This window comes from Budorcas taxicolor, chromosome 3 (genome assembly GCF_023091745.1).
Source record: "Budorcas taxicolor isolate Tak-1 chromosome 3, Takin1.1, whole genome shotgun sequence".
Taxonomy (NCBI): domain Eukaryota; kingdom Metazoa; phylum Chordata; class Mammalia; order Artiodactyla; family Bovidae; genus Budorcas; species Budorcas taxicolor.
Genome location: NC_068912.1, coordinates 94,633,983 through 94,658,297, shown reverse-complemented (window position 1 = coordinate 94,658,297; position 24,315 = coordinate 94,633,983). Strand labels below are relative to the sequence as shown.

Below are 24,315 nucleotides of genomic sequence, written 5' to 3'. Positions count from 1 at the left end.
TAACATAGTAAAATATTAAGTTTCATGAAGCTACAATAATTTTTTGTTGAAGAGAATAGCATAAAATATTTAGAAGCATGTTTTCTGGAAAGCATTTCTCTCTCTCTCTCTCTTTTTTGGCCACACTGCTCAGCTTGCAGGATCTTGGTTCCCCCACCAGGGACTGAATCTGGGCCCTTGACAGTTAAAGCATGGAGTCCTAACCACTGGACTGCCAGGGAATTCCCCTGGGAGGCATTTCTCACATCTCATTTTGAATGATCTCCCAGAAGAAGCCTTAAAAAACACTTCAGATACATCCCTACTTAGAATGTTAAGTAAGCTCTTTGAGACCATCAGCTAACCTGACTGCACAGGTTATATAGGAAAAAATCAGTAAGACTATATTTTTTCTAACTAGAATAATCCTGAAAGTCTAAAATAAGAAAAGAGGAAGCCAGAATGAAAAATTTGAAATTCTAATAAAGTACAGTAAGATTAAAAGGTTATATAAATCTAAAATCATATAACATTTATTATATAAAGAATATATTTAATTTCATTCCCTTTTTTTACTAGTAACCCTGCCCCTCGGCTTTCTTTGAATAATTTAGTACACATCAATGTTTTAAAAGTCTTTAAATTTCTCACCCACCTTCCATTCTTGCAAGGAATTACTTTAATGTGTTTTGGTCCTGATTCTAAAGTTATATTTCTATTATTTGACTAGGTAACTTAAACAAGTGCTTAAATGCTTTAGGAAACGTTCTGGCTATTTTCTAAAACACATGGCTATTCACAGTCCCACATATTTCTATAATTTATCCACCCAATGAAGTTTTCATTAAAGTCCACCTTCTGGGGTGAGAAAGGCTGGAGATCCACAGCATTTAAAATTGACTTTATTATTGTTCAAATGCAAATTCTTGATTAGAGCTAACCTTTTATGTAATTCAGGACTCACGGTTCTATAAAACTGTTGTCTATTATTTTTCAGAGATTGCTACACTGAAAATATTTATTAAATACTTGCTTTTTTCTAAGGTAAGAAAGAATGCTGCCTTTGCCTTCATGTCCAACCAGCCAAGAGATATAATGAAGTGGTTTCACCCTTAAAAAAAAAAAGTTAAGATCAGAAATTTTAAAATATTAAGGTATAAATACCTTAATTTTACTTTAGAAAATCTTACTTCTGAGACTGATATTTGAGAATGTGGTTATAACTTGTTTTCACATAAATTCCATTAAATATGAAATTATAATTAATTTGATAGCAGCAAGACAGAAACACTTGCTTCTTTGTTAAAATAAATTTTTCCCCACAAAAGCTAATTTACTGGAAGTTCATATATCTGCAATAAACACTGGGTTAAAACAAATACACAGTCTATTAAGAAAAAAACAACTAGATCAAAACATATAGAAATGGTACAGTCTTTGGAAAACAGAATCATGGATGACTTTTTTCCACTTTTTAGTAGTTCTCAAGATTTCTACAATGAATTACACTTTAGTAATCAGGCAGAGGATAAACAAGGCTTTGCTAATTAAGAAAACAGAATAAGAAAATACAAAAAAGAGGAAGAATGGTGTATATATAGTATAATTCCATTTCCATAAAAAGATATGTTTTATATTTATTATTTTAATGTCTGAAGGATATACAAGAATCTATTAATGTTAGGCATATTTGTGAGGACAGAGGAGATGCAGAGTTTTACTTTTTACTTAATATTCTTTGTCCTTAATATTACATAAGCATACTATTTTTCTAATCAAAATTCAAAACAAATGGAATAAACTTTTAAATATGCATATGATCATTTTAACATTTTTTGGGATACTCTAACATACAATCAATGAATATTACTACTTCCTATATTATCCCTACACTAAAAAAAAACAAACAGACAATACACATGTTCTCTGCTTTCTAAATGGAGGCATACTGATCTTGTTTGTTAACTTCAAGGGACTAGATTGTTAAAAGCATTTTTTACTGAACTGAGCTTAAGCAAAACACATTACTTTTCTTTCCTTCTGGTTGTGTGTCTTCTTGGGTTTGTTTTGTTGGTAATAGTTTTAGAAACTTAAGCTAACTTTTTATCAGTTCATTAGCATTTATTTCTAACGAGAGAAGCCTTTGTACCCACTTAATGATCCTAACCTTTAAAGAACTTCTAAGCTCATGTATATGGCTCCTGTAAGATAATTATAAGAATAAACTGAAATGTTTTCCTAACTTCTACAAATCTGACCTAACTCATTCCCAACTCAAGTAAGTTCTTGAGATTTATGCTGTAGTTGTATGCCAGGCTCAAAATTACTTAATTTTACTTTTCACAAGATCAAACTAAATGGTCACCACTAATAAATAAATCATAAGCTAATATATATTTATACTCAAAGTACTAAAGAAATTATTACAAAAGTTAGCATTCACACTGAGATACTTAATTTAAATCACTCAGGAAAAACAACTAATCCTAAGAAAACTCTAGCTCTTATATCCAGGAAGATATTAAAACATATAGCAAAGGCAAAAATCCTGAAGTAGTGGTGTCCCAGTTTATCATCTTACCTGCATTTATAAATCTGGAGTGCCCAAATTTAAACCACTCAGTATGCTTTTAAAATATGATTCTCAGTCAGCATCTAATGGAGTAAATTTGCCTTTGAAATCTTACCTGTAATGCTGCTGTTGAGGGGGAAGTGCCCATGTGATGGTCAGCGCATGGATTTTTCTAATTGGAACAACTGAACAAAAATATTTTTCAGAGAGCAGACATAAGTGTTTCTCCACAACTTATATATACTATGTTACATGAAATTTAAAAAAATTCTATATATTTCATCCTCTAATAAGCAGGGGAAAGTTAAACACAATGCAATTATTATTTCAAGTTGCCAATTTTCCACTTTGAATACTGCAATTTTGTAAACTTCTTTTCAATTTGGTTTCACAGATAGAGAAGGCATGGATAAAAGAACTATGAAAATATGAACACCCCTAAGGATGGATCCCTTTTTGCAAGAACAGGTACATGACTAGGAATAAGGAGACCCATGGCTGAAATCTAGCTCTATTACTATCTTGCTATGTGAGTTTATAGGACTTTGAGAAAATAAACTGCATTTAACTCCTTCTGAATTGGTTATGGTATGATGAGTTGGGGTAAATTGAAGTAACTCTAAGATTCTTCCCAGTGCTACTATTCTACGATTCTTTGAAGAGAAAATCTACAGTCAGAAAAAAATACAACCAAAAATAAGCTGTCTCTGGGAAGAGTCAGCTTAGTTAGAATGGAGGCAGCAGCAAATAAAGTGTGTGACAAAAGTCACTGGTCAGAGAAAACAAAGAGGAAAGAGACTGGCAACTGGGGTGAAGAAAAAGGAGAAGGGAATAATTAGCCAATTAGGAGAAACAAAAATATTTGTCATGATAAAAAAAAGTAAAGAAAGAGAAATGGTGAATCAGGAATGCTTTTGCAATATTTACTATAGGCAAACTGTTAAGTAAATTATAGCATAACCATGTAATGGCTCATTGGGTGGTTATTACAAACATAATATTAAATGAAAAAAGCAAGAGACAGAAGTGTATATACTTTATAATCTTAACTATGTTATGAAAATATAAGTATAGAGACTCAAAAGAAAATTTGCCAAAACCACTTCTCTGGATGGTAAGATTTACGGGTGACTCCCCCTACCCATTTTTTTTAACACTAAATTTGTCTCATTTAATAAAAATTAGTTTTACAGTGAAGATAAACAGAAGTTATTTCCAAAGTGTTTTCCCATCCTCTATTTTTGTCTTTAAAAGGCAAAAAAGAGCAGAATATAGATAAAATAAAGTAGAAAAGAAACAAAAAAACACCAAGAACAAGAGGAAATGAGAGAAAAATAGGAAGAAAGCACAAGACAGAGTCAAGCAGCATCAAGGTACCAGACCAATGAATCTGCTACTAGTTAGTGGCCTGCTATCTGTCACTAGTTGGATTTCCATTGTCTATCTACTTCCTTTCCAATCTAGCTGTACTTTCTGTTGTATTCTCATTTTCAAAGAAAATTGGCAGCCCCGATTAAGTTTTAGAGAATGTGCTAAAGTTATTTCAAATAGTTTTAAACCTTTGGTTCACGAACCTCTATAAAGTTTGTTAAATGCTGGTGTGTCAAATGGATCCGTTAAATGGCCAAAGTTTGGTTTGGGTAACCCACTGAAAATAAAACAAATACATTAAAATTTAATTGGCAAAAGCCTTTATAAGCAGTATTTTTAGGGATACCTAAACTGATAGGTATTTATAATCTATTCTATGTGCCCCTGGTTGAGAAGTATCCTAGGCATAAGTGAATAGATGGCAAGAAAGCCACAAAATCCTGAACTACACAAACTATTCTTAACTTCAACCCCAATAACTCAAATACTTTTAAAACTCATGGGAGACAGAAAACAATGAGTTGAAGGGACCTCCCCTCCCAATATTTACTGTCTCTATCAGTCCCATTCAACTTTAGTTCTCGTCTTAGTAGAAAGCCATTTCAGAGAGAAAGTTTATACCAGAGATATTTTTTTGATACAACAAATACACACTGAGTGATTCTTAGGAATCAAGTATGGTATTAAGCACTGTGGTATTTAAAAAACTTGGATTCTTCCTTCTAAAGGCTTTGCACACAGTTGAATATACTGTTAACTAATATTTCTCCTAAACACGGTCAATATGAAATCAGTATTAATTACCCAGAAGACTTTTTAACCTGTCTGATTAAGGAACCAAAGTTCTTAATGAATAATATTTAAAAGAATTTTTTAAATTTAAAATTCTTATCAGGGATTGACCAACAAGACCTAGTGAATCCCTCTATTCTATATGTGTTGTGCTTAGGTGCTCAGTCTTATCCGACTCTTTGTGACCTCATGGACAATAGCCCGCCAGGCTCCTCTGTCCATGGGGAGAAAGGACAGAATTCTCCAGGCAAGAATACTGGAGTGGGAGGCCATCCCCTCCTCCAGGGCGTCTTCCCAACCCAGGAATCAAATCCAGGTCTTGCATACTGCAAGCAGATTCTTTACCATCTGAGCCACCAGGGAAGCCCCTCTATTTGAAACACATTTCAATCTGTCACTTGATACTTAACAAGCTAATATTCATTTTTTATAAAAACAAACAAAAAAACCCCATAATGTTGGCATGGCTTTCATTATCTTTCCTTACTTAAAAGTACTGTTAGTATCAATGGAAATTTACATTAAGCAAGATAATAATAACCAATCAGTTGTTATTACAAATTATTCTAACATTTTTAAAACTAATTTCTCTTTCATAAATTTAAAACAAATTGTCTTGGAATGAAGAACTGGAAAAGTCTAGCTTACTCACCTGATACAAGCAAAAAAACAATCTGATTTCATTTAGTTTACTAAAATGCAAACTGCTAAGAGTAAGAAGAGAAACTTATTTGCTTAAGACTTAAATTTTTTGTATTCTCTGTAACAAAAAATATAACAATAAAGTATCTTTTAAATATGTGTACTATTTTTATGAATTTGAAGTGGACCAAAAAATAGCAGCTTTCTGAGCTGGAACTCTACATCCAATTTTGAATAAAAGGCAATTTGATTTAAATATATGCAACAGGCTTTTCAGGTAATATGTAAAGTGAATTATCATCTACAAGATTATTCTTTTGTGAGGGAAAAGCATTCCAAGTTCTAAACCACTGACTTAAAAAACAAACCTTCAGAACATAATTTGTTCTGAGGCAAGGGATACATGTAAGTATACGTATATTCTATCTCTCAATACAATAATACAGTTTCAAGCATGGGACACAGTAACAGAAAAGCTCTGAAGAAACATAAAATGAGGCATAAATTCTTCAGAGTTACTGCTTACTATAAATTTACAAGCTTGGAATTTTGAACTACAGAAACTATGGAAACTTGGGTATTCAAGTCAGTTTTCCCTCTCAAAGGCTGTGTTATCTTGCTGTGTTATCTAAACTACTTTAGGTCTTAATTTAATTACCCGTTTAAAAAAATAAACTAAAAGCAAAAAACAGCCTCTTTAACTCCATGATTAACTCCATGATTTATGAAAATAGATGTCTTACTTGTTTGGTATCTGAGAGAAGATTTCAGTCACCCACTTTTCCAAAGTATCCAGAGTTTCTTTGTGGAGAAGGCAGGAAGGAGACAAGAAAGGCAATGTTGTTATTAAAAGTAGAAATGCAATTAGATTTCTCATGGATCTTTAGCTATAAAACAAAGGAATGCTTTAATTTGGGCATCACTTGCCACTCCTTAACCAGTAATCAGTAACAGGAAAAATAACTATTTAAGTCTTGAGATACATATAATTTAATTTTGTTGAGACTCCTTTATTCTTTCTTCCTAGTGAATTTAGAAAAAGCACACAAGTAGAAAAAAAGTTTTTGCTACGCAAGAGTGAAGGACCAAGAGATGAGAATACATCAATCACCATTCTAAAACTTACCTCCTCTAAGGTTTCTCTTAACTAACCTACACTACACTGACCCTTCTCAGCAGCTCCTCAGTACTATTATATTCCCTTTGTTTTACATCAATATATATTTGCTGAGGTCTTCTTAGGTTGATATGATTTCTATCTTCTCTCGATTCTTTTTCTTATATTTCATAGGAAATTCTTTTGAAATTTCTAGTAAAACAGGAGTTCTAAATGAAAAAGGAAATCTTTTAGTCTTATCCCAGTGATTCGTTACCATCACCATCACTGGATATTACTTGTTAGTTCCAACAGACACATGAGTTTCACTAACTCAAAAAGAGATGCCCCAGGATATATAAAACAAGATGCAAATCAGTAAGCAAGTTCTGAATTTACTCCATACTATTTATATTGATATCTAACTTGTAAATGATACAATAAATGCTGACACTCCAAACCGACTCTAGATTAGACCAAGTTCCCTTATCGAATATGTGGGACTTATTTTAGAAATTTGCAAGAAGCATTAATATACTTATATTTGCTATCACTGAAGAAAAGAATGCAAAAGAGTCAATACCCAGTTGAAGAAAAATGCATGTTCATGACAGATTTGGAAACAAAAATTAGTTTTAAATTGCAAATTAACATTACATACTAAATATAGAATTGCCAACTTTAATAAATGTTGTAAAAGGAATTGAGATACACATTTGCAGTCTAAATGCCATATCCATAACCTTATGTTCATGTCAACTTTAGTGGACTAATTTTGATTCTAAATATAAAAATGTTTTATAATTAAGTGCCAAATCAGCTCTAATCTTAATTTTGACAATGAGAGAGTAAAATTTTATAAAAGGGAGAATTACATTAGGGTGAGAAAATTTGTTTTTCAAAAAGAAATATACAAACTGAGGTATATCAAATATGTATCAAATACACAAATATGAGGTATATCAAAATATAGAGTTCAGCAAATGACTGACTTTGAAAAGTAACCTAAGGAGACTACAATATAAAGAAAACAAAAGAAAGATACTATGATTTCTTTAATGAGAAAAGTTGATACAACATTATCTTCACTAAAGATAAAAGAAGGGAAAGTGCAGAGGTGACCAATATTTTTACATTTAAGATACTTCTGCTAGCATCACCATGATAGGCTTCAATTAATCATGCCATTTTATTGGACCCTATGTAATGATGAAAAAACAAACACTGTGCCCTCTAAGAGTTAATGATTAACACAGATTACATGCAAAAGCAGAGATGATAAAGGCAGCAGCCAAATGCTGCTCAAAAGACCAATTCACAATCTATTAGTACATTAATACACTAACAATAGCCAAGAGATAAGACTTATGTCTATAAGAGAAAAACATTTGTCTGAGAATCAGATGATCTTGTGTGTCCGTGAGCTTTGCCTCTTCAAATTCTGATTTCCTTTAGTTCATATTAGGATCAACCACTAAAGTAAGTTAACAGTGCACAGCAACACTGATATGACAGACAAATCCTAAAAAAGCACTACTTTCAAGTAATTCTAAGGGCCATAGTAGACAATATTACCTTTGGATTGAACCACTAAGGTCATGTAATGAGCAGAATAGTAACGCATCCAGAATTCTCTCAATCTAGCATGTGTATCAGTATTATTTCTTTTGGGCTCATGTTTGAGAGTTTCAGCATTTCCTATAAAAAAATGAAAAAGATTATAGATATGACTAAGTTTACTGTATTAAAAGGCTCTACACTGGTGGTGCATCCTCTGCTACTATATAAAACTAAGGAAATAACCCAAGTGACTCAAAATACTGAAACAGTTTATAATAATAAGACAAAAATTCACAAGAAACAATTTCAAGGTATATTTTAACACATAAGGAATTAATCTCTAGTTAGCAATACCTCAACAACAGTACTTGCCTTATACTTCCTTTCTTAATAATTAGTCTATTAGGTTTTATCTATGAATTATTTTAGCAATATTCTGCATAATTCTTAAATATAAACCACATACAGCCAGGATGCCATATAGAGTATAGTAGTAGTAGTGAAATCACTCAGTTGTGTCTGACTCTTTGCGACCCCGTGGACTCTATGTAGCCTACCAGGCTTTACCGTCCATGGGATTCTCCAGGCAAGAATATTGGAGTGGGTTACCATTTCCTTCTCCAGGGTGTCTTCCCGACCCAGGGATCGAACCCAGGTCTTCCGCATTGGAGGCAGATGCTTTAACCTCTGAGCCACCAGGGCAGCCAATAAGAAAACAAGCAAATCACCCTTTGAATGATTGGTCTAAATGCCATTAGGCCAACTCATTCCAGATTCTACTCTGTAGTCAAGTGGATTAATATAAGGCTATAATAACTGAATTCTAACACTAAGAAACAGCCATTATGAAAAACAGACACCATTTAAACAGCTTACCAATTAAACATAATTAGGTCACAGCTCAAAAACTACCAGAGAAATCACTGCTCAATCTCTGTTGATAAAGGCAAATTCAGGTTGGGGTAGAGCACGTATTTTATAACACACTTTTATAAGAGGTTCAAATCCCACAATCCACCATTATCATATTTAAGCAAATTAACTTCTGAGTCTGTTTCTTTATCTTTAAATGGAGATTATGGTACCCAGGTTCATAACACTGTTATGACAATTGAATGAGATAATTCACACTGTGGTAGTAGAGCATCTCGCACCCAAAAAACATTTTCTAAATATTAGGTGCTATTCCTCATATATCCAACATTAAGGAACCAAAATATAGGCATATTTAACTGCTTTCTATTTGAAAAGGTACCTACCTACCTACCCCAAAACGTAAAAAGTACCTAACTACCTTACCTTTCCATTCTTTATAAACCCTGCATGCTCTCAATCTTTCTTTACTAGAAAATATGAAAGACGATGAAGTATTTAGTCTCTTACCCCAAAAAAATTTCCCCATAGGATGTCCAGGTCTAGCAAGGCTTCCAAACAACATTTCCTTTCTGTTTGCATCAGAGGGTCTTGCAAGCTGATATTCTGTCAATTTTAAAGAAATATTTTTAATAAAATTAAATTCAGTATCTTGATTTACTATCTGGAAATTCAGGCTTAAAGAACTGAAAGTAAGGAAGAAACAAAAATTAATTTTATGAATCATGTGTAGTAAGACTGAAGTGAGAAATTCAATGATCTAGGACAAGTTCTAAGACTTAATATATTTCTGTAATTTTGGGTAGTCAATTCACCTTTCTAGAGATTTTCCTTTATTTTCAAATGCAACAGGTAGTTAATGACCTGAAAGTTTCAAGTCTAGAATATGAGAACTAAAATATTGCCTGCCATATCAGTAAACAAAAGATGTTACAGTCATCAAGCCATCACATTACAGCTGCAGAGACAGTGTGCCCTAAGGAAACTCAGTGTGAGAAAACATAGGATACTGGCCCCAGATAGCTGAGATACTATCAAGGGAATGATTTCAGTGAGTCCAGACTCTTACATCTTCCCATACACAGAAAAGCACTAAATTCCTTACCTTGAGATATCTTATTTTCTTTTATTAACAGTAATCTTTTGATGTTCCAACTACCTGGTCTCTTGTTGCAAAAAACTCCTATATATCCTGGCTCCCTGATCCCCCTTGCCACTTTGGAACAGTTTTCTCAGCATTACCTGAGATGCTGTGTCCCAGGCTTCAAGTCCTCAGAGAACCCGTCAAGTAAAACATAACTCTCAACTTTTAGGCTGTGCCTTTTTATTCAGTCAACAGATGCTATGTCCAACATTTTATTAACGAAGGTGCTAATAAAATGTTAAGTCGAATTCCTTATTATCTGAGAACTTTGCCATATATATTATTTAAATTTCCTCCAAAGCCAACTATGTAGGTAATAAAGTACTAATGGTTGAAAACAATCACTTTGAAGCCAGAAATATCTTGGCTAGAATCCAAGTTCTGTAATTACTAAGCTGCACAACATTGAGGAAGTTATCTAACTTCCTAGATTCTATTTTTCATCTAGAGTATGGAGTTACTAGTACCAAGCTCAAAGGATTTTTTAAAATAAGAATTAAATAAGATATATTTCTACACTGAACATCTACTATGCAGCAGGTACTACTAAACTAGTTGCTGGAGGTAGAAAGTTCAGAATCAAAGCAGAGTCAAGATATCAGGCTGAAGAGATAAAGAAGAAACAGTTTTTGAAAAGAGCCCTTCTAAGCCTCAGTTTCACTGCATGTCAAGGATAATGGAGGTAACAATCATAATGATGCACATAATAAGCTCAATAAATGTTGGCTATTATTACTTATAGGAATAATGGTAAGACATTACCAATGTTTAATAAGGAGAGTAACATTATCATTATCATAGATCTAGACTTCAGTAAGTTCATTCTGGTTGTAAAAGTAGACACAGGAAAACTGATGAGGAGCCCATCACTGTTATACTTGGAAAAGAGAGCAGAAACCAAAGTGGTGACAGAAGAGATGGAAAGTAGTAGAAACATATATGAAATAACATACTTCAGTTACAAGTCATGAAGTCTAAATCAAAGATGAGACAGTAAAAAAAAAATACCATTTCCATATCTGGAAAGCATACACAGTAAAAAGTATACATACATAGCTTCCACAGAGTAAATTTTTAAAATATCTGTAAAAATATGAAGATATGATGGCTATAACACAGAAGAAACAATTCCATTAAGTATGAAAGACTGAACAATGGCCCCCAAAGATGGCCATATCTAAATTTCCAAAACCTGTGAATGTGTTACCTTATATGGTAAAAGGAAATTTGCACTGTGATTAAATTAATGATCTTGCTGATGCAGAGACTCTACTAGATTATCTGGGTGGTCCCAATGTAATCAGAGGGTCCTTAAAAGAGAGTGGTAAGAGGATTAATGGTGATTGCAGCCATGAAATTAAAAGATGCTTACTCCTTGGAAGAAAAGTTATGACCAACCTAGATAGCATATTCAAAGGCAGAGACATTACTTGGCCAACTAAGGTCCGTCTAGTCAAGGCTATGGTTTTTCCTGTGGTCATGTATGGATGTGAGAGTTGGACTGTGAAGAAGGCTGAGCACCGAAGAATTGACGCTTTTGAACTGTGGTGTTGGAGAAGACTCTTGAGAGTCCCTTGGACTGCAAGGAGATCCAACCAGTCCATGCTGAAGGAGATCAGCCCTGGGATTTCTTTGGAAGGAATGATGCTGAAGCTGAAACTCCAGTACTTTGGCCACCTCATGTGAAGAGTTGACTCATTGGAAAAGACTTTGATGCTGGGAGGGATTGGGGGCAGGAGGAGAAGGGGACGACAGAGGATGAGATGGCTGGATGGCCTCACTGACTCGATGGACGTGAGTCTGAGTGAACTCTGGGAGTTGGTTATGGACAGGGGAGGCCTGGCGTGCTGCGATTCATGGGGTCGCAAAGAGTCGGACACGACTGAGCGACTGAACTGAACTGAAGAGGATCAAGGTCAGAAGATGTTAAGACAAAAGCAGGGTCAGATAGCAAGGGAGATTCCACACCAATGGCTCTTAAGATAATGAAAGGAGCCACAGTCTAGGAAAGTAGGTGGTATCTAGAAGGTAGAAAAGGAAACAGATTCTCCCTTGGGGTTGCCAACAGAAATGCAGTCCTAAGGGAATATTTTAGATTTCTGACCTCCAAAAGTTTAAGAAAATAAATATGCTATTTTAAGCCACTGAGTTTCTGGTAATTTGTTACAGCAGCAAAGGAAACTATAACAGAGTAAATATATAAACATATCTACAAAAAGTCATTTAGAATTCCCCTACAACTGATAAAAATAGAGTATAAATACTGAACACTTAGAGAACACACTCAACCACTTGATTATATTAAAAGAAGTTTTGGTCATATCCTCAATCTCAATTACTAAGGTACAATATGTAGGCAATTACACATGATTATGTAGAGTATGAATAATCATTTAAATAAAGAGCTAATCATTAAGAATAATATTTTCTCTACAATCATATTTTAGCAATAAGTCAATCTGATTTTAAGATCTATCCTGTGTACATTTGTGGCTTTTGTGATTAAATGTATTCAAGAAAATTATAAAACACTGAACAGACCTATCTGCATTGTGCAAACAAATTCTTATACATCTATGTGTATAACCACTCCATTGAAAGATCAGACCAAAAACAGACTGTCAATGCAGGGCATGGTAATGAAGGTACAACAAGTGATAAATTTAAAACCTAGAAAAGAATCTCTTCTATAAGCAGGAGGAGAAGGAAAAGGAAAATGAAAAGATGAATCTACCATGACAGTTGAATTTCAACTCCTCTCACATTGAATGGGTCATTAAAGCATGCAGGCAACTAAAAACATGCAAATGAGGTGAGAATGATAAAATAAAGATTATTACATCTGAATAAAAGAAAATAACATTCAACTGTGAAGCTTTCAAAAGTGCTTAATAGACCTCATTATTTGTAGATACTGATTCTGGAAAAAGAAAGGCTAAGATGCCTGACTACAATACTGACTTAGACTTGGCCTAGAGCTGTTAACTCTTAGTGGCCTGCATACATATGTGTTAACATGTGACACTATTCAATTATAAATGTTTTGTGGCTTTAGCCAAGATAAATTTATGCTGTGTTCATAAAAAATATCAGTATCTACCAATGTGTAAATACTGAGTCCCCAAATGTTCGTATGTTCAATGTTCACAGAACCTAAACTTCGCTCATCTTAAATTTTCTGATGTGTTATAAATACAAATGAGAGAATAATATATCATAAACAATATGCTAAAAAACAACTACTTAATGAATACTAGTTTGTTACACCAAAATTTAAGACCTCTCCCATCTCCTTGCATACATGGCATGCTCAGTCACTTCAGTTGTGTCCAACTCTCTGTGACCCCATGGACACGGCCTGCCAGGGTTCTCTGTCCATGGGATTCTCCAGGCAAAAATACTGGAGTGGGTTGCCATGCGCTCCTCCAGGGGATCATGCCGACCCATGGATCGAACCCACATCTCTTGCACTGCAGGTGGGCTCTTTATTGCTGAGCCACTGGAAAAGCCCCTTTCATCTCCGTAATCTCAAGTAAATCCTTTATACTTAGAAGGTTAAGTAACTAATGATATATACCTAGCTATTTGTATCGGATTACAAATTGAAACCTAGGTCTCCTATTACCAAAAACAAAAAAAAAAAACAGAGCCTTTAGCCTAAGTTCATTTTAAACCAAAACTACTTATTGTGTGAGTTCATATCATATATCACATATTCAAAATATAATAAAATATATTCTGAATTAAACTTATAAAATTAAATTAGATGTTTAATCTTTTTTGGGGGGCCGCACCACACAGCTAGCAAACTTAGTCTGCCAACCAAAGATTGAGCCCAGGCTCTGGCAGAACAATTTCTGAGTCTGATCACTGGACCATCAGGGTATAACCTTTTAAATGGCAATTTCAACCCACTCTTGAAACTATACAAATAAAAACACACTTGAAAGAATTAAAGACACAGAATATAGCTCCTAGGTTCCCAAAAGCAGGGAAAGCTTTTAGAGTTTCCCTTATTTATTTTAGTTTTCATACATTCAACAAAGTTATCTGGGCCTATGAAAAAAGTTGTGGGTAAGTAAACAACAAAAATGAAGAAAATGAATCTTTGATTACAAGAAGTGCAATTCATGGGGTCACCAAGAGTTGGATGTGACTGAGCGACTGAACTGAACTGAATGCTAAAATAAGGAAGAAGGGTTAATCTGCAGTGATATTATTTATTGATACCCTGTAACTGAGGGATATCTGTAGCACAGTTCTCTAATGAATCCTCACCCTATACAGACACACAGTTTTCCTTATGGTCTTCAGTCTTTTAAACACAAAGATAAGAAAGACCATCAAAGTAAAATTAAAAGGTTTCCTGCTCAGGAGTTTAGTTTCTTCATCCATAAACATATCAAAATTATTTTCAGAACTACAGAAGCTAAACCCACAAAGTAACAGAAGTTACTGACACACAGAAGTAACAAAAAATAAGCTATTTTAATATCAGGATGGTGCATAAAGTAAAGCCTCAGAGGAAATATTTCTTCATGCAAAGAGTATGTGAACTTCTAAAGTTTGAATACCCAGTATTAGTCTTAAGAATTAAGAATTAGGGTAAGAGGTCAGCTACTGTGGTAAAACCCTCAAAAAAAGCAAAGGCTGAAAAATCAAAAATACATAATCCTTTGATTTATTTCATATCTATACTGAATAGACATTTAATGGCTTCAGTAATAAACATGACATTTCTATTTTAATTTAGCCCTTTATGACATAAAGAGTGATAAAGAATGATAAATGGGCTAATAACTGGATCAATGAAGGAAAAAGCAGTAAGACATAAAGCACTTACCACTATCAACAGCTTCAACTTCTCGGTCAATTGCATCTCTGATCATTAGCGGATGGATGAAAAACTGGGCCCATCTTAAGACAGAAAAAAAAAAAACACCTGTCTGGTAAAAGCTTTTCGCCAGTCAACATCTACTTTTTTAAAGTAAGAAACTTTACTAAGTTGGAGATTTAGTTCATAATCATGCATATAAAACCTAAACAATATGCAGCATTTCTAGATTTCGAAGTCTACAAACCACTTTTTCTCTATTATGAAATATAATACCCATTACAGAAAAATACATAAAACATGAGCATACAGACTGTTTAAGGCAAATACTGAAGTGGCAACTACTCAGTTCAAGAAATAGAACACTGTCAAAACTCTAGAAGCACCCAGCACCCATCTCAGAAGTAATACCATAAATGTTACAGTAATCACTTCTCTGCTTTTGGTAGTTTTAACACATATGCATGTATTTCTAGATGGGTGTTTCTTGATTTTTTTTTTTCCCCATTATCAACCCTAAGGAGACTTTTCAGAAATCTTATTCCAATCACTACCCTATGAAATTTCTGCACACATATAAAGCCTGTTTACATACTGTATGTGTACCTGATTTCATAAGTAAAAAGTATCTGAGGACTACTCTTTTTTAACTTTTTAAGTTAAAATATTAAAGGTTATTACTATTTCACTTAATTGTATAACTGTATTTATAAACTTTAACATAATATATTCCTTATGTAGGTTGTGGTACATCAAATTATATATGCAAAATACCCATTTAAATAATAACAGCAATACAATCAAGTTTTTTAAAATATTTATTTTCCATCAAGACATTAAAAAGTTAGTTTCCTACAATATTTAATAAACTCTGAACTTCTGCTTGCTCTGAGAAGAAACTTTTAACTTAATTAGCTACTAGTACTCATTAAAATATTAGACATTTTTTCTTTTCAGTACTTGTTATAACTAATGATGGGCTAAATAATTTTTATTGAATTAAATAATAAAAGAGAATATTATATTTAATTCTAAAAATCAAAGTCACACACAAAAGAGAGAGGGTCAAACATAAACAACATCCACAAGGCAGCTAATGACAACCAACTGACACACGCAGACTACCTCTAGTGATGATTTCAAGATCAAACAATCATTTGAAAGTCCTCCAATCATTTACCACCACAATTGTGTAGTCCAGACCTTGCATACGCTCTGCGTCTCTTCCATGAACTCAATGTCAGTGTAAATGGTGCTCATGTGACACTTGAGGAAACTCAGAAAGAAGTCAATACTAAGTGAAGATTTTGCAGGTAGGGTGAAGCTTTGGAGGGCCACAAACCATTATAATATCAAACTTTTTTTTTACCTCCAAGAACCAATTTCTGCTACCAAAAGAAACAATATGAAAAAAAAAAGAAAGAAACAATATGAACCCTGCCAAGAATGCATGTTCTAGACAATACAGTTTCATTTTTGAACTACATATAAATGGATATACAGTTTATATACCCTTTACATGATTTATTTAACTCAACACTTTTAATGGTCATTCACAATGTTACATGTGACTGTGGCTGATTTATTTTCACTGCAGTAGAATATTTCACTGCATGAATTTACTCATCCATTCTACTGCTGATGGACAATTTGTGCTGGTTCCAGATCTGAACCATTACAAACAATGCTATCAAAACCATTCTTATAAGTATATACCACAGCACATGTGCACAAGTTCGTCTAAATATCTATCTAAGAAAGAACTCCTAGGTAACAGCATATGCATCATATGTTCTACATCACCAGGTTAATATCAAGCCTTTCCAAAAGTGATTGTGCCAGTTTACTCTTGCATCAGAGCATTCCTCCAATCCTCTACAACCTCACCCTCACTTGGTATTATCCGACGTTAAAATTCTCTGTAACTTTTAGAAGGATAGTTAAATTTCAAAATGATTTGAATTTACATTTTCCTGATAGAACATTTTATAATTTTAGTAATAATTTTAATTTCTTCTTTTATAATATGCCTGTTTAAGGGCTTTTTCTATTGGGTTGTACTTTTCTTATTGATTCTAACAGTATATATATTTAATTACCCATTGTGGCTCAGATGGTAAAACGTCTGCCTACAATGCAGGAGACTTGGGTTCGATCCCTGGGTCGGGAAGATCCCCTGGAGAAGGAAATGGCTACCCACTCCAGTACTCTTGCCTGGAAAATCCCATGGATCCTGGTAGGCTACAGTTCATGGGGTCGCAAAGAGTCGGACACAATTGAGTGACTTCACTTCACTTATATAATATGTGATAGCATATATAATCATATGTAAACATTGTAATCTAATAATTAAAAGTCAATGGTAGTTATTCTAAATATAAGTCCTTTTTAGTTTCATGTGTTACAAATATATTCTTCCACTTTATACTTGCTTTTTTCACTCTCTTTATGTTACCTTTACATGAACGCAATGTACTATCATCTCTCCTTTTTGTTTTTCCATCTTGTTTGATAATCCTTATCTAAGGTTAAAGTCACACTTTTCCATAAAACTTTTAATGGCGCTTTTCACTTTTTTGTCTATAATCCATATAGAATTGATTTTTTTGTGTATGTTGTGAAATAGGGAGTCAATTTTGTTTTTGCCATTATACTGTCTTGGTATCATTTTTTTAAAAAGCCCTTGACCACTGCTTCATAATGTTCCTATCAAAAATCAAGTGTCCACATATATGTTGGTCTATTTACATTCCAAGAAACATTCTGTTCCACCGTCTCTTTGTCTAGCCTTCTGCTAACACCACAATGTGCTAATTACAAAACAAATCTTAATACCTAGTAGGTCAAGTTCTACGACCTTGTTATTTTTCCAATTCAAAAGTATCCCAGCTATACTTGGCCCTCTGTATTTCTTTATAAATCTTAGATTGTCTATTTAAGACTAAGTAAATCTTCTAAGATTATGGTTGTGATATCACTGAATCTGTATATTAAATAGGAAGAACTAATGTCACTGAAAAAAAGGAGAGAAAGATTTTGGGGTATCCCCTGGTGGTCCAGTGGTTAGGACTCCGCACTTTCAATGCAGGTGCAGGGGTTCGATCCCTGGCTGGGGAGCTAGGATCCTCTATGCTTATAGCAAAGTAACCAAAAACAAAAGAAAAAGTTTTTTGAAGGGCTTAAAATCCATAAAAAGTATTTTTCTCAATTTATTTAGGTCATTTAATATTTAAATAAGATTTTAATATATCCTCCATGAAGAAGTCTTATATATAATTTGGGGAATGATTCCTTTTTTCTCCCAAACTTTAAACTTTTATTTTGTATTGGGGTATAGCTGATTAACAATGTTGCAGTAGTTTCAGATGAACCCTGCAAGGGACTCAGCCATATATACACATGTATCCATTCTCCCCTAAACACCCCTCCTTTCCAGGCTTCTACATAACACTGACCTGAGTTCCATGTGTTATATACAATAGGTCCCTGGTTGGTTATGGGGAATGATTCTTGAATGTCTGATTATTTATGTAGCTTTTATAAACTTGTTTTTAAATTTCAATTTCTAACTGCTGCAGAGACACAGAAATTATACTTCTATATGTTAAACATTATTTTCGTAATTTTAAACTTTTGCATATCCAGCTATCCTACTGAGTTCTGTTGTTAGTAATTTTTATCTGTATATTTTAGATTTTCTATGTTTATAATCATATCATATGCTATGACAGTAGCTTATTTTGCTTATTTTTTCTTCCCTAATAGAATGATGAATAGAAGTGATCATAAACCGCATCTGCCTTGTTCTTGATCCCAGCTTGAAATCTTTCCAAGTTTCACTACTAAATATAAGGTTTTATTTAAAATACCAAATATCAGACTGAGAAAGCTACCTTATACTCCACTTGCCAACAGCATCTTCATTAACAGATACTCAATTTCATCATGTAATTTTTCTCTACATACACCAAATTATGGTGTTTTTCTCCTTCAATCTGGCAATGAGATGAACAGCACTGATTTTGTTAACCCTACTCTGTATTTCCAGGATGAATCCAACTCAGTACTGCTATATCAGCCTGTTTGTGAATCTGCTCTATATTTTTTCTTATACTTTCTTCTATCAAGGTCAAGGTCATGCTATTTTTTAAATGAGGGAGGAATTATTTCTTTCCTCCATGTTTTTGTAAGACTCTAAAGAAACCAAGCTTGTTTTTGAGAAGACTTTTCATTACTGATTGATTTCTTTAATGATTATGAATATGCAAACTTTTAAATTATAATTTCTCTTATGTGGGTTTTATAAATAATATTACTAGGAATTTGTGAATGCCCTCTAGTTTTTTCATTTATTGCAAAACGTTTTCAAAATATTATATTTTCAATATCAGCCAATATATCATATTCCTTTTTATTCCTGATATTGTCACATACTTTTTTCCTTTGACCAGTCTCATGAAAGGTTTATCTATATTGTTAGTTTTTTCAAACCAACATTTAGCTTTCTTGAAAGTCTATGTCTGCTGTTTCCATTGAGAAATAATTCACATACCACAAAATATCCCTTTAAAAGTATATAATTAGCTTTTTTAGCGCCATCTGCTCGCGGCGCCGCCTCCTGCTCCTTCCACCGCCGCCCTGAGTCACTGCCTGCGCAGCTCGGGCCGCTAGGCTCCCCGCGCTAGCCACCAGAGAGCTGAGCTGGAAAACGAAATTTGCCATTTTTGAAAATACTTGGCATTTGTACAACATGGCAGACATCGACAACAAAGAACAGTCTGAACTTGATCAAGATTTGGATGATGTTGAAGAAGTAGAAGAAGAAGAAACTGGTGAAGAAACAAAAATCAAAGCGTGTCAGCTGACTGTTCAGATGATGCAAAATCCTCAGATTCTTGCAGCCCTTCAAGAAAGACTTGATGGTCTGGTAGAAACACCAACAGGATACATTGAAAGCTTGCCTAGGGTAGTTAAAAGATGAGTGAATGCTCTCAAAAACCTTCAAGTTAAATGTGCACAGATAGAAGCCAAATTCCATGAGGAAGTTCATGATCTTGAAAGAAAGTATGCTGTTCTTTATCAGCCTCTGTTTGATAAGCGATTTGAGATCATTTATGCCATTTATGAACCTACAGAAGAAGAATGTGAATGGAAACCAGAGAGGAAGATGAAATTTCAGAGGAGCTAAAAGAAAAGGCCAAGATTGAAGATGAGAAAAAGGATGAAGAAAAAGAAGATCCCAAGGGAATTCCTGAGTTTTGGCTGACTGTTTTTAAGAATGTTGACTTGCTCAGTGATATGGTGCAGAAACATGATGAGCCTATTCTGAAGCACTTGAAAGATATAGTGAAGTTCTCAGATGCTGGTCAACCTATGAGTTTTGTCTTAGAATTTCACTTTGAACCCAATGAATATTTCACAAATGAAGTGTTGACAAAGACATATAGAATGAGGTCAGAACCAGATGATTCTGATCCCTTTTCTTTTGATGGACCAGAAATTATGGGTTGTACAGGGTCCCAGATAGATTGGAAAAAAGGGAAGAATGTCACTTTGAAAACAAGAAGAAGTAGAAACACAAGGGACGTGGGACAGTCCGTACTGTGACCAAAACAGTTTCTAATGACTCTTTCTTTAATTTTTTTGCCCCTCCTGAAGTTCCTGAGAGTGGAGATCTGGATGATGATTCTGAAGCTATCCTCGCTGCAGACTTTGAAATTGGTCACTTTTTACGTGAGCGTATAATCCCAAGATCAGTGTTGTACTTTACTGGAGAAGCTATTGAAGATGATGATGATGATTATGAAGAAGAAGGTGAAGAAGCGGATGAGGAAGGGGAAGAAGAAGGAGATGAGGAAAATGATCCAGACTAGGACCCAAAGAAGGATCAAAACCCAGCAGAGTGCAAGCAGCAGTGAAGCAGGATGTATGAGGCCCTGAAGATAACCTGCACTGATCTACCTTCTACTTCCATGGAAAAGATGAATTTACATCATTTGACAAGCCTATTTCAAGTTTTTTGTTTGTTTGTTTGCTCATTTTTGTTTTTGCATCCTAAAATAAAAATGTCATATAATTTTAGTTCTAAAAAAAAAGTATATAATTAAAAGGATTTTACTACAGAATTGTGTACATTACCACTAATTTCAGAAAAGTCATTAACCCGAAAATAAAACTCTGTACCCATTAACAGTCATTTCCTATTCCCTCATCCCTCTAGCCCCTGGCAAGAACTATAACACTTTTGGTCTCTATAGATTTGCCTATTTTGGACATTTCATGTAAATGGAATCAAACCTTATATAGGGCCTTTTGTGTCTGGCCTCTTTCTCTTAGCATAATGCTTTCAAGATTCATTTCAACATTCATTCAAACATTGTATCATATACCAGAACTTCATTCCCTTATTACTGCCAAGTAACATTCCTTTGTATGGATATGCCACATTTGGTTTATCCATTCATCAGTGGATTGACATTTTGGTTTTTCCACTTTTGACCTATTATACATAATGCTGCTACAAACACTCATTTAGGTATTTTTATGTAAACATATGTATGTTTTCAGTTCTCTAGAGCATGTATACTAAGAGTAGAATTGCTGGGTCATATTTTAACTCTAACTTTTGATGAAGTTTTCTAACTACATTTTCTAACACAGCTGCACCACCAACAACGTATGAAGGTTCTAATTTACCTACACATTCACCAATAATTGTTAATGTCCTTCTTTTTGAAGTGATATCTCACTGAAGTTTTTTTAATTGAAGCATAACTGTTTTACAATGGTGTGTTCATTTCTGTGCATAGCAAAGTGACTCGGTTACACATATTTTTTTCTATTCTTTTCCACTCTGGTTTATCAAAGGATACTGAATATAATTTCCTTGCTATAAAGTAGGATCTTATGGTTTATCCATCCTATATATACTTGTTTGCATCTGCTAATCCAAAACTCCCAACTGTTCCCCCTCTACTCCTGCTTGGCCACCACAAGTCTGTTCTCTATGTCCTTGAGTCTGTTTCTGTTTCATAGTATGTTCATTTGTGTTCTATTTTAGATTCCACACATAATTGATATCATATTGGTCTCTGTCCTTCTGACTTACTTCATTTAGTATGATAATCTCTAGGGTCCATTCATGTTGTTGCAAGTGGCATTATTTCATTCTTTTTTATAGCTGAGTAATACTCCATTGTATAAACACACGACTTCTTTTCCTATTTATCTATTGATGGATATACAGGTTGCTTCCACGTTTGGCTATTGTAAATGGTGCTGCTATGAACACTGGGGTGCATGTATCCTTTCAAACTAGTTTTCGTCTTTTCCAGACGTATGCCCAAGAGTGGGACTGTTGGATCATGATGGTGGATCATGTTGCCCACAGTTTTCCATAGTGAATACACCAATTTACATTTCCTAGAAGGGTGTAAAAGGGGTTTCCTTTTCTCCACACACTCTTCAACATTTATTATTTGTTGACTTTTTAATCATGGCTGTGTGACCAGTGTGAGGTGGTACACCTTCACTGAAGTTTTGATTTTCATTTTCCTAGTGACTAAGATGTTGAGCATCTTTTCATGTGCTTATTGGGCACCTGAGTATCTTCCTTGGAGAAATGTCTATTCAAATTCTTTGCCTATTCAAAAATTGGATTATTTGTCTTATTGTTGAACATAGATACTAGCACCTTAACAAATATATGATTTTTCAATATTTTCTTCCCTTCTGTGAACTGTCTTTTCATTTTCTTCATAGGACCTATTAAAGCAAAAAAAATTTTAATTTTAGTGGAGTCCAATTTATCCAGTTTTTCCTTTGTTCCTTCTGTGTTTCATGGCATATCTGCAGAACTACTGCCATGTCCAATCACAAAGATTTAAGCCTATGTTTAGAGTCTTACAGCTTTTGCTCTTACACTTAAGTATATGTCTCAATATGTATATGGTATGAACAAAGTGTCTAACTTGATTCTTTTGTTATGTGCATTTCCAGCTGTCCCAGTATCACGTGTTGAAAAACAGTTTTTTCCCACTGAATTGATGTGGCACCCTTGCAACTAACCATAAGTGTAATGGTTTATTTCTGGAGCCCCAACTCTATTCCATTGATCTGTATGTCTATTCTTTTTTTTTTTTTTTTTTTAATTTATTTGGCTGTGCTGGGTCTTAGTTGTCGCATGTGGGATCTAGTTCCCTAACCAGGCATTGAACCCAGGCATTGGGAGCATGAAGTCTTAGCCACTGGACCACCAGGGAAGTTCTCCTATGTGTCTATTCTTATGTCAGTACCATGCAGCTTTGGGTAAGTTTTGAAACTGAGAATGTGAGTCCTTTAACTTTGTTCTTTTCAGGATTAATTTTGGCTATTCTTGGTCAATTCCTTTCTATGTGAACTTCAGAACCAACTCATCAATTTCTTCAAAAAAGACAGGTGAAATTTTGATATGGACTAAGTTGAATCTATAGACAAATATGGGATGTACTGCCATCTTAAGTCTTGTAATCTGTGAACATGGGATGTCTTTCCAGCTCTTGCAACTCTCTTGTTAAATTTATTCCTAAGTATCTTATTCTTTTTAATACTACTGTACAAGGAATTTTCTCTTAATTTCATTTTTGAATTTTTCATTGCTAGTGTGTAAAAATAGTTGATTTTTGTACAATGATCTTGATTCTGCAACCCTGTTAACTTGATATTAGCTCTAACAGTTCATCTGTAGAATTTGTAGGGTTATTCACATATAGTAAGTTCTTGCTATTTGCAGTACTTGGTTTTTAAAGTTGTCAAGTCTGCTGAATAAGCAAGTACTGAGTGACTCTCTAGGAGTAATACATACATAAACACACACACACTCACACACAGATTATGACCTTAAATCCTAAAGGTATCTAATTCTAGTTGATTCTCTTTTATTTCACAAAAAAGAGAATGAGATTCAGAAGCATTAAGGACTTTGCCTAAGGCCACTTTCGCAATGGGTACCAGACTTGGGACTCAAACTCCATAAAACTGGTTCAGAGCCGGAGCTTCTTTTACTATGTTATTCTGTTCCCTATCCTCTGGTCACTTCTGTATGAAAGCTGAAATAAAAAGGCAGAGTGTTGCCTTGTTCAACCTCAGCTGAGAATGTGTAGGTCAAGCAACTCAAATTTTTCACAATTTTCCTTTTTTTCTCCCCATATGTCCATGAATGACTGCAAAAGCATCACAAGTATTCATCTTGGAGCTACAAAAACCTTTAGTGAGTAGATAAATTCTCCATAAATAATGAGAATCATTCATATAAGATGATGACGTCTACAAGTAGTTTTACTATTTTCCCAATCTGCAAGCCTTCTTTTTTGTGTCTAATTGTTCTAGCAAAAACCTCCACTACAATGTCAAATAGAGGTGGACAGAGTTGATGTCTTGATCCTATTTGGGGAAATCTTTTCAATCTTCCACCA

At 34.1% G+C, this 24,315-nt stretch overlaps 1 protein-coding gene and 1 pseudogene across 1 annotated transcript in view; one reads left to right on the top strand and one right to left on the bottom strand.

Annotated features, from left to right (window-relative positions):
* The window catches only part of NRDC (nardilysin convertase), a 112,011-nt gene that overhangs the window by 34,408 nt on the left and 53,288 nt on the right, over positions 1–24,315 (bottom strand). The window contains exons 5-11 of the mRNA XM_052636556.1: positions 14,873–14,946; positions 9,396–9,491; positions 8,028–8,150; positions 6,100–6,157; positions 4,126–4,199; positions 2,667–2,736; positions 1,013–1,090 (exon numbers count right to left, since the gene is read on the bottom strand). Coding sequence (XP_052492516.1) covers positions 1,013–1,090; positions 2,667–2,736; positions 4,126–4,199; positions 6,100–6,157; positions 8,028–8,150; positions 9,396–9,491; positions 14,873–14,946 — 573 coding nt within the window. The remainder of the gene's footprint in view (positions 1–1,012; positions 1,091–2,666; positions 2,737–4,125; positions 4,200–6,099; positions 6,158–8,027; positions 8,151–9,395; positions 9,492–14,872; positions 14,947–24,315) is intronic.
* LOC128044375 (nucleosome assembly protein 1-like 1) lies at positions 19,573–20,814 on the top strand (annotated as a pseudogene).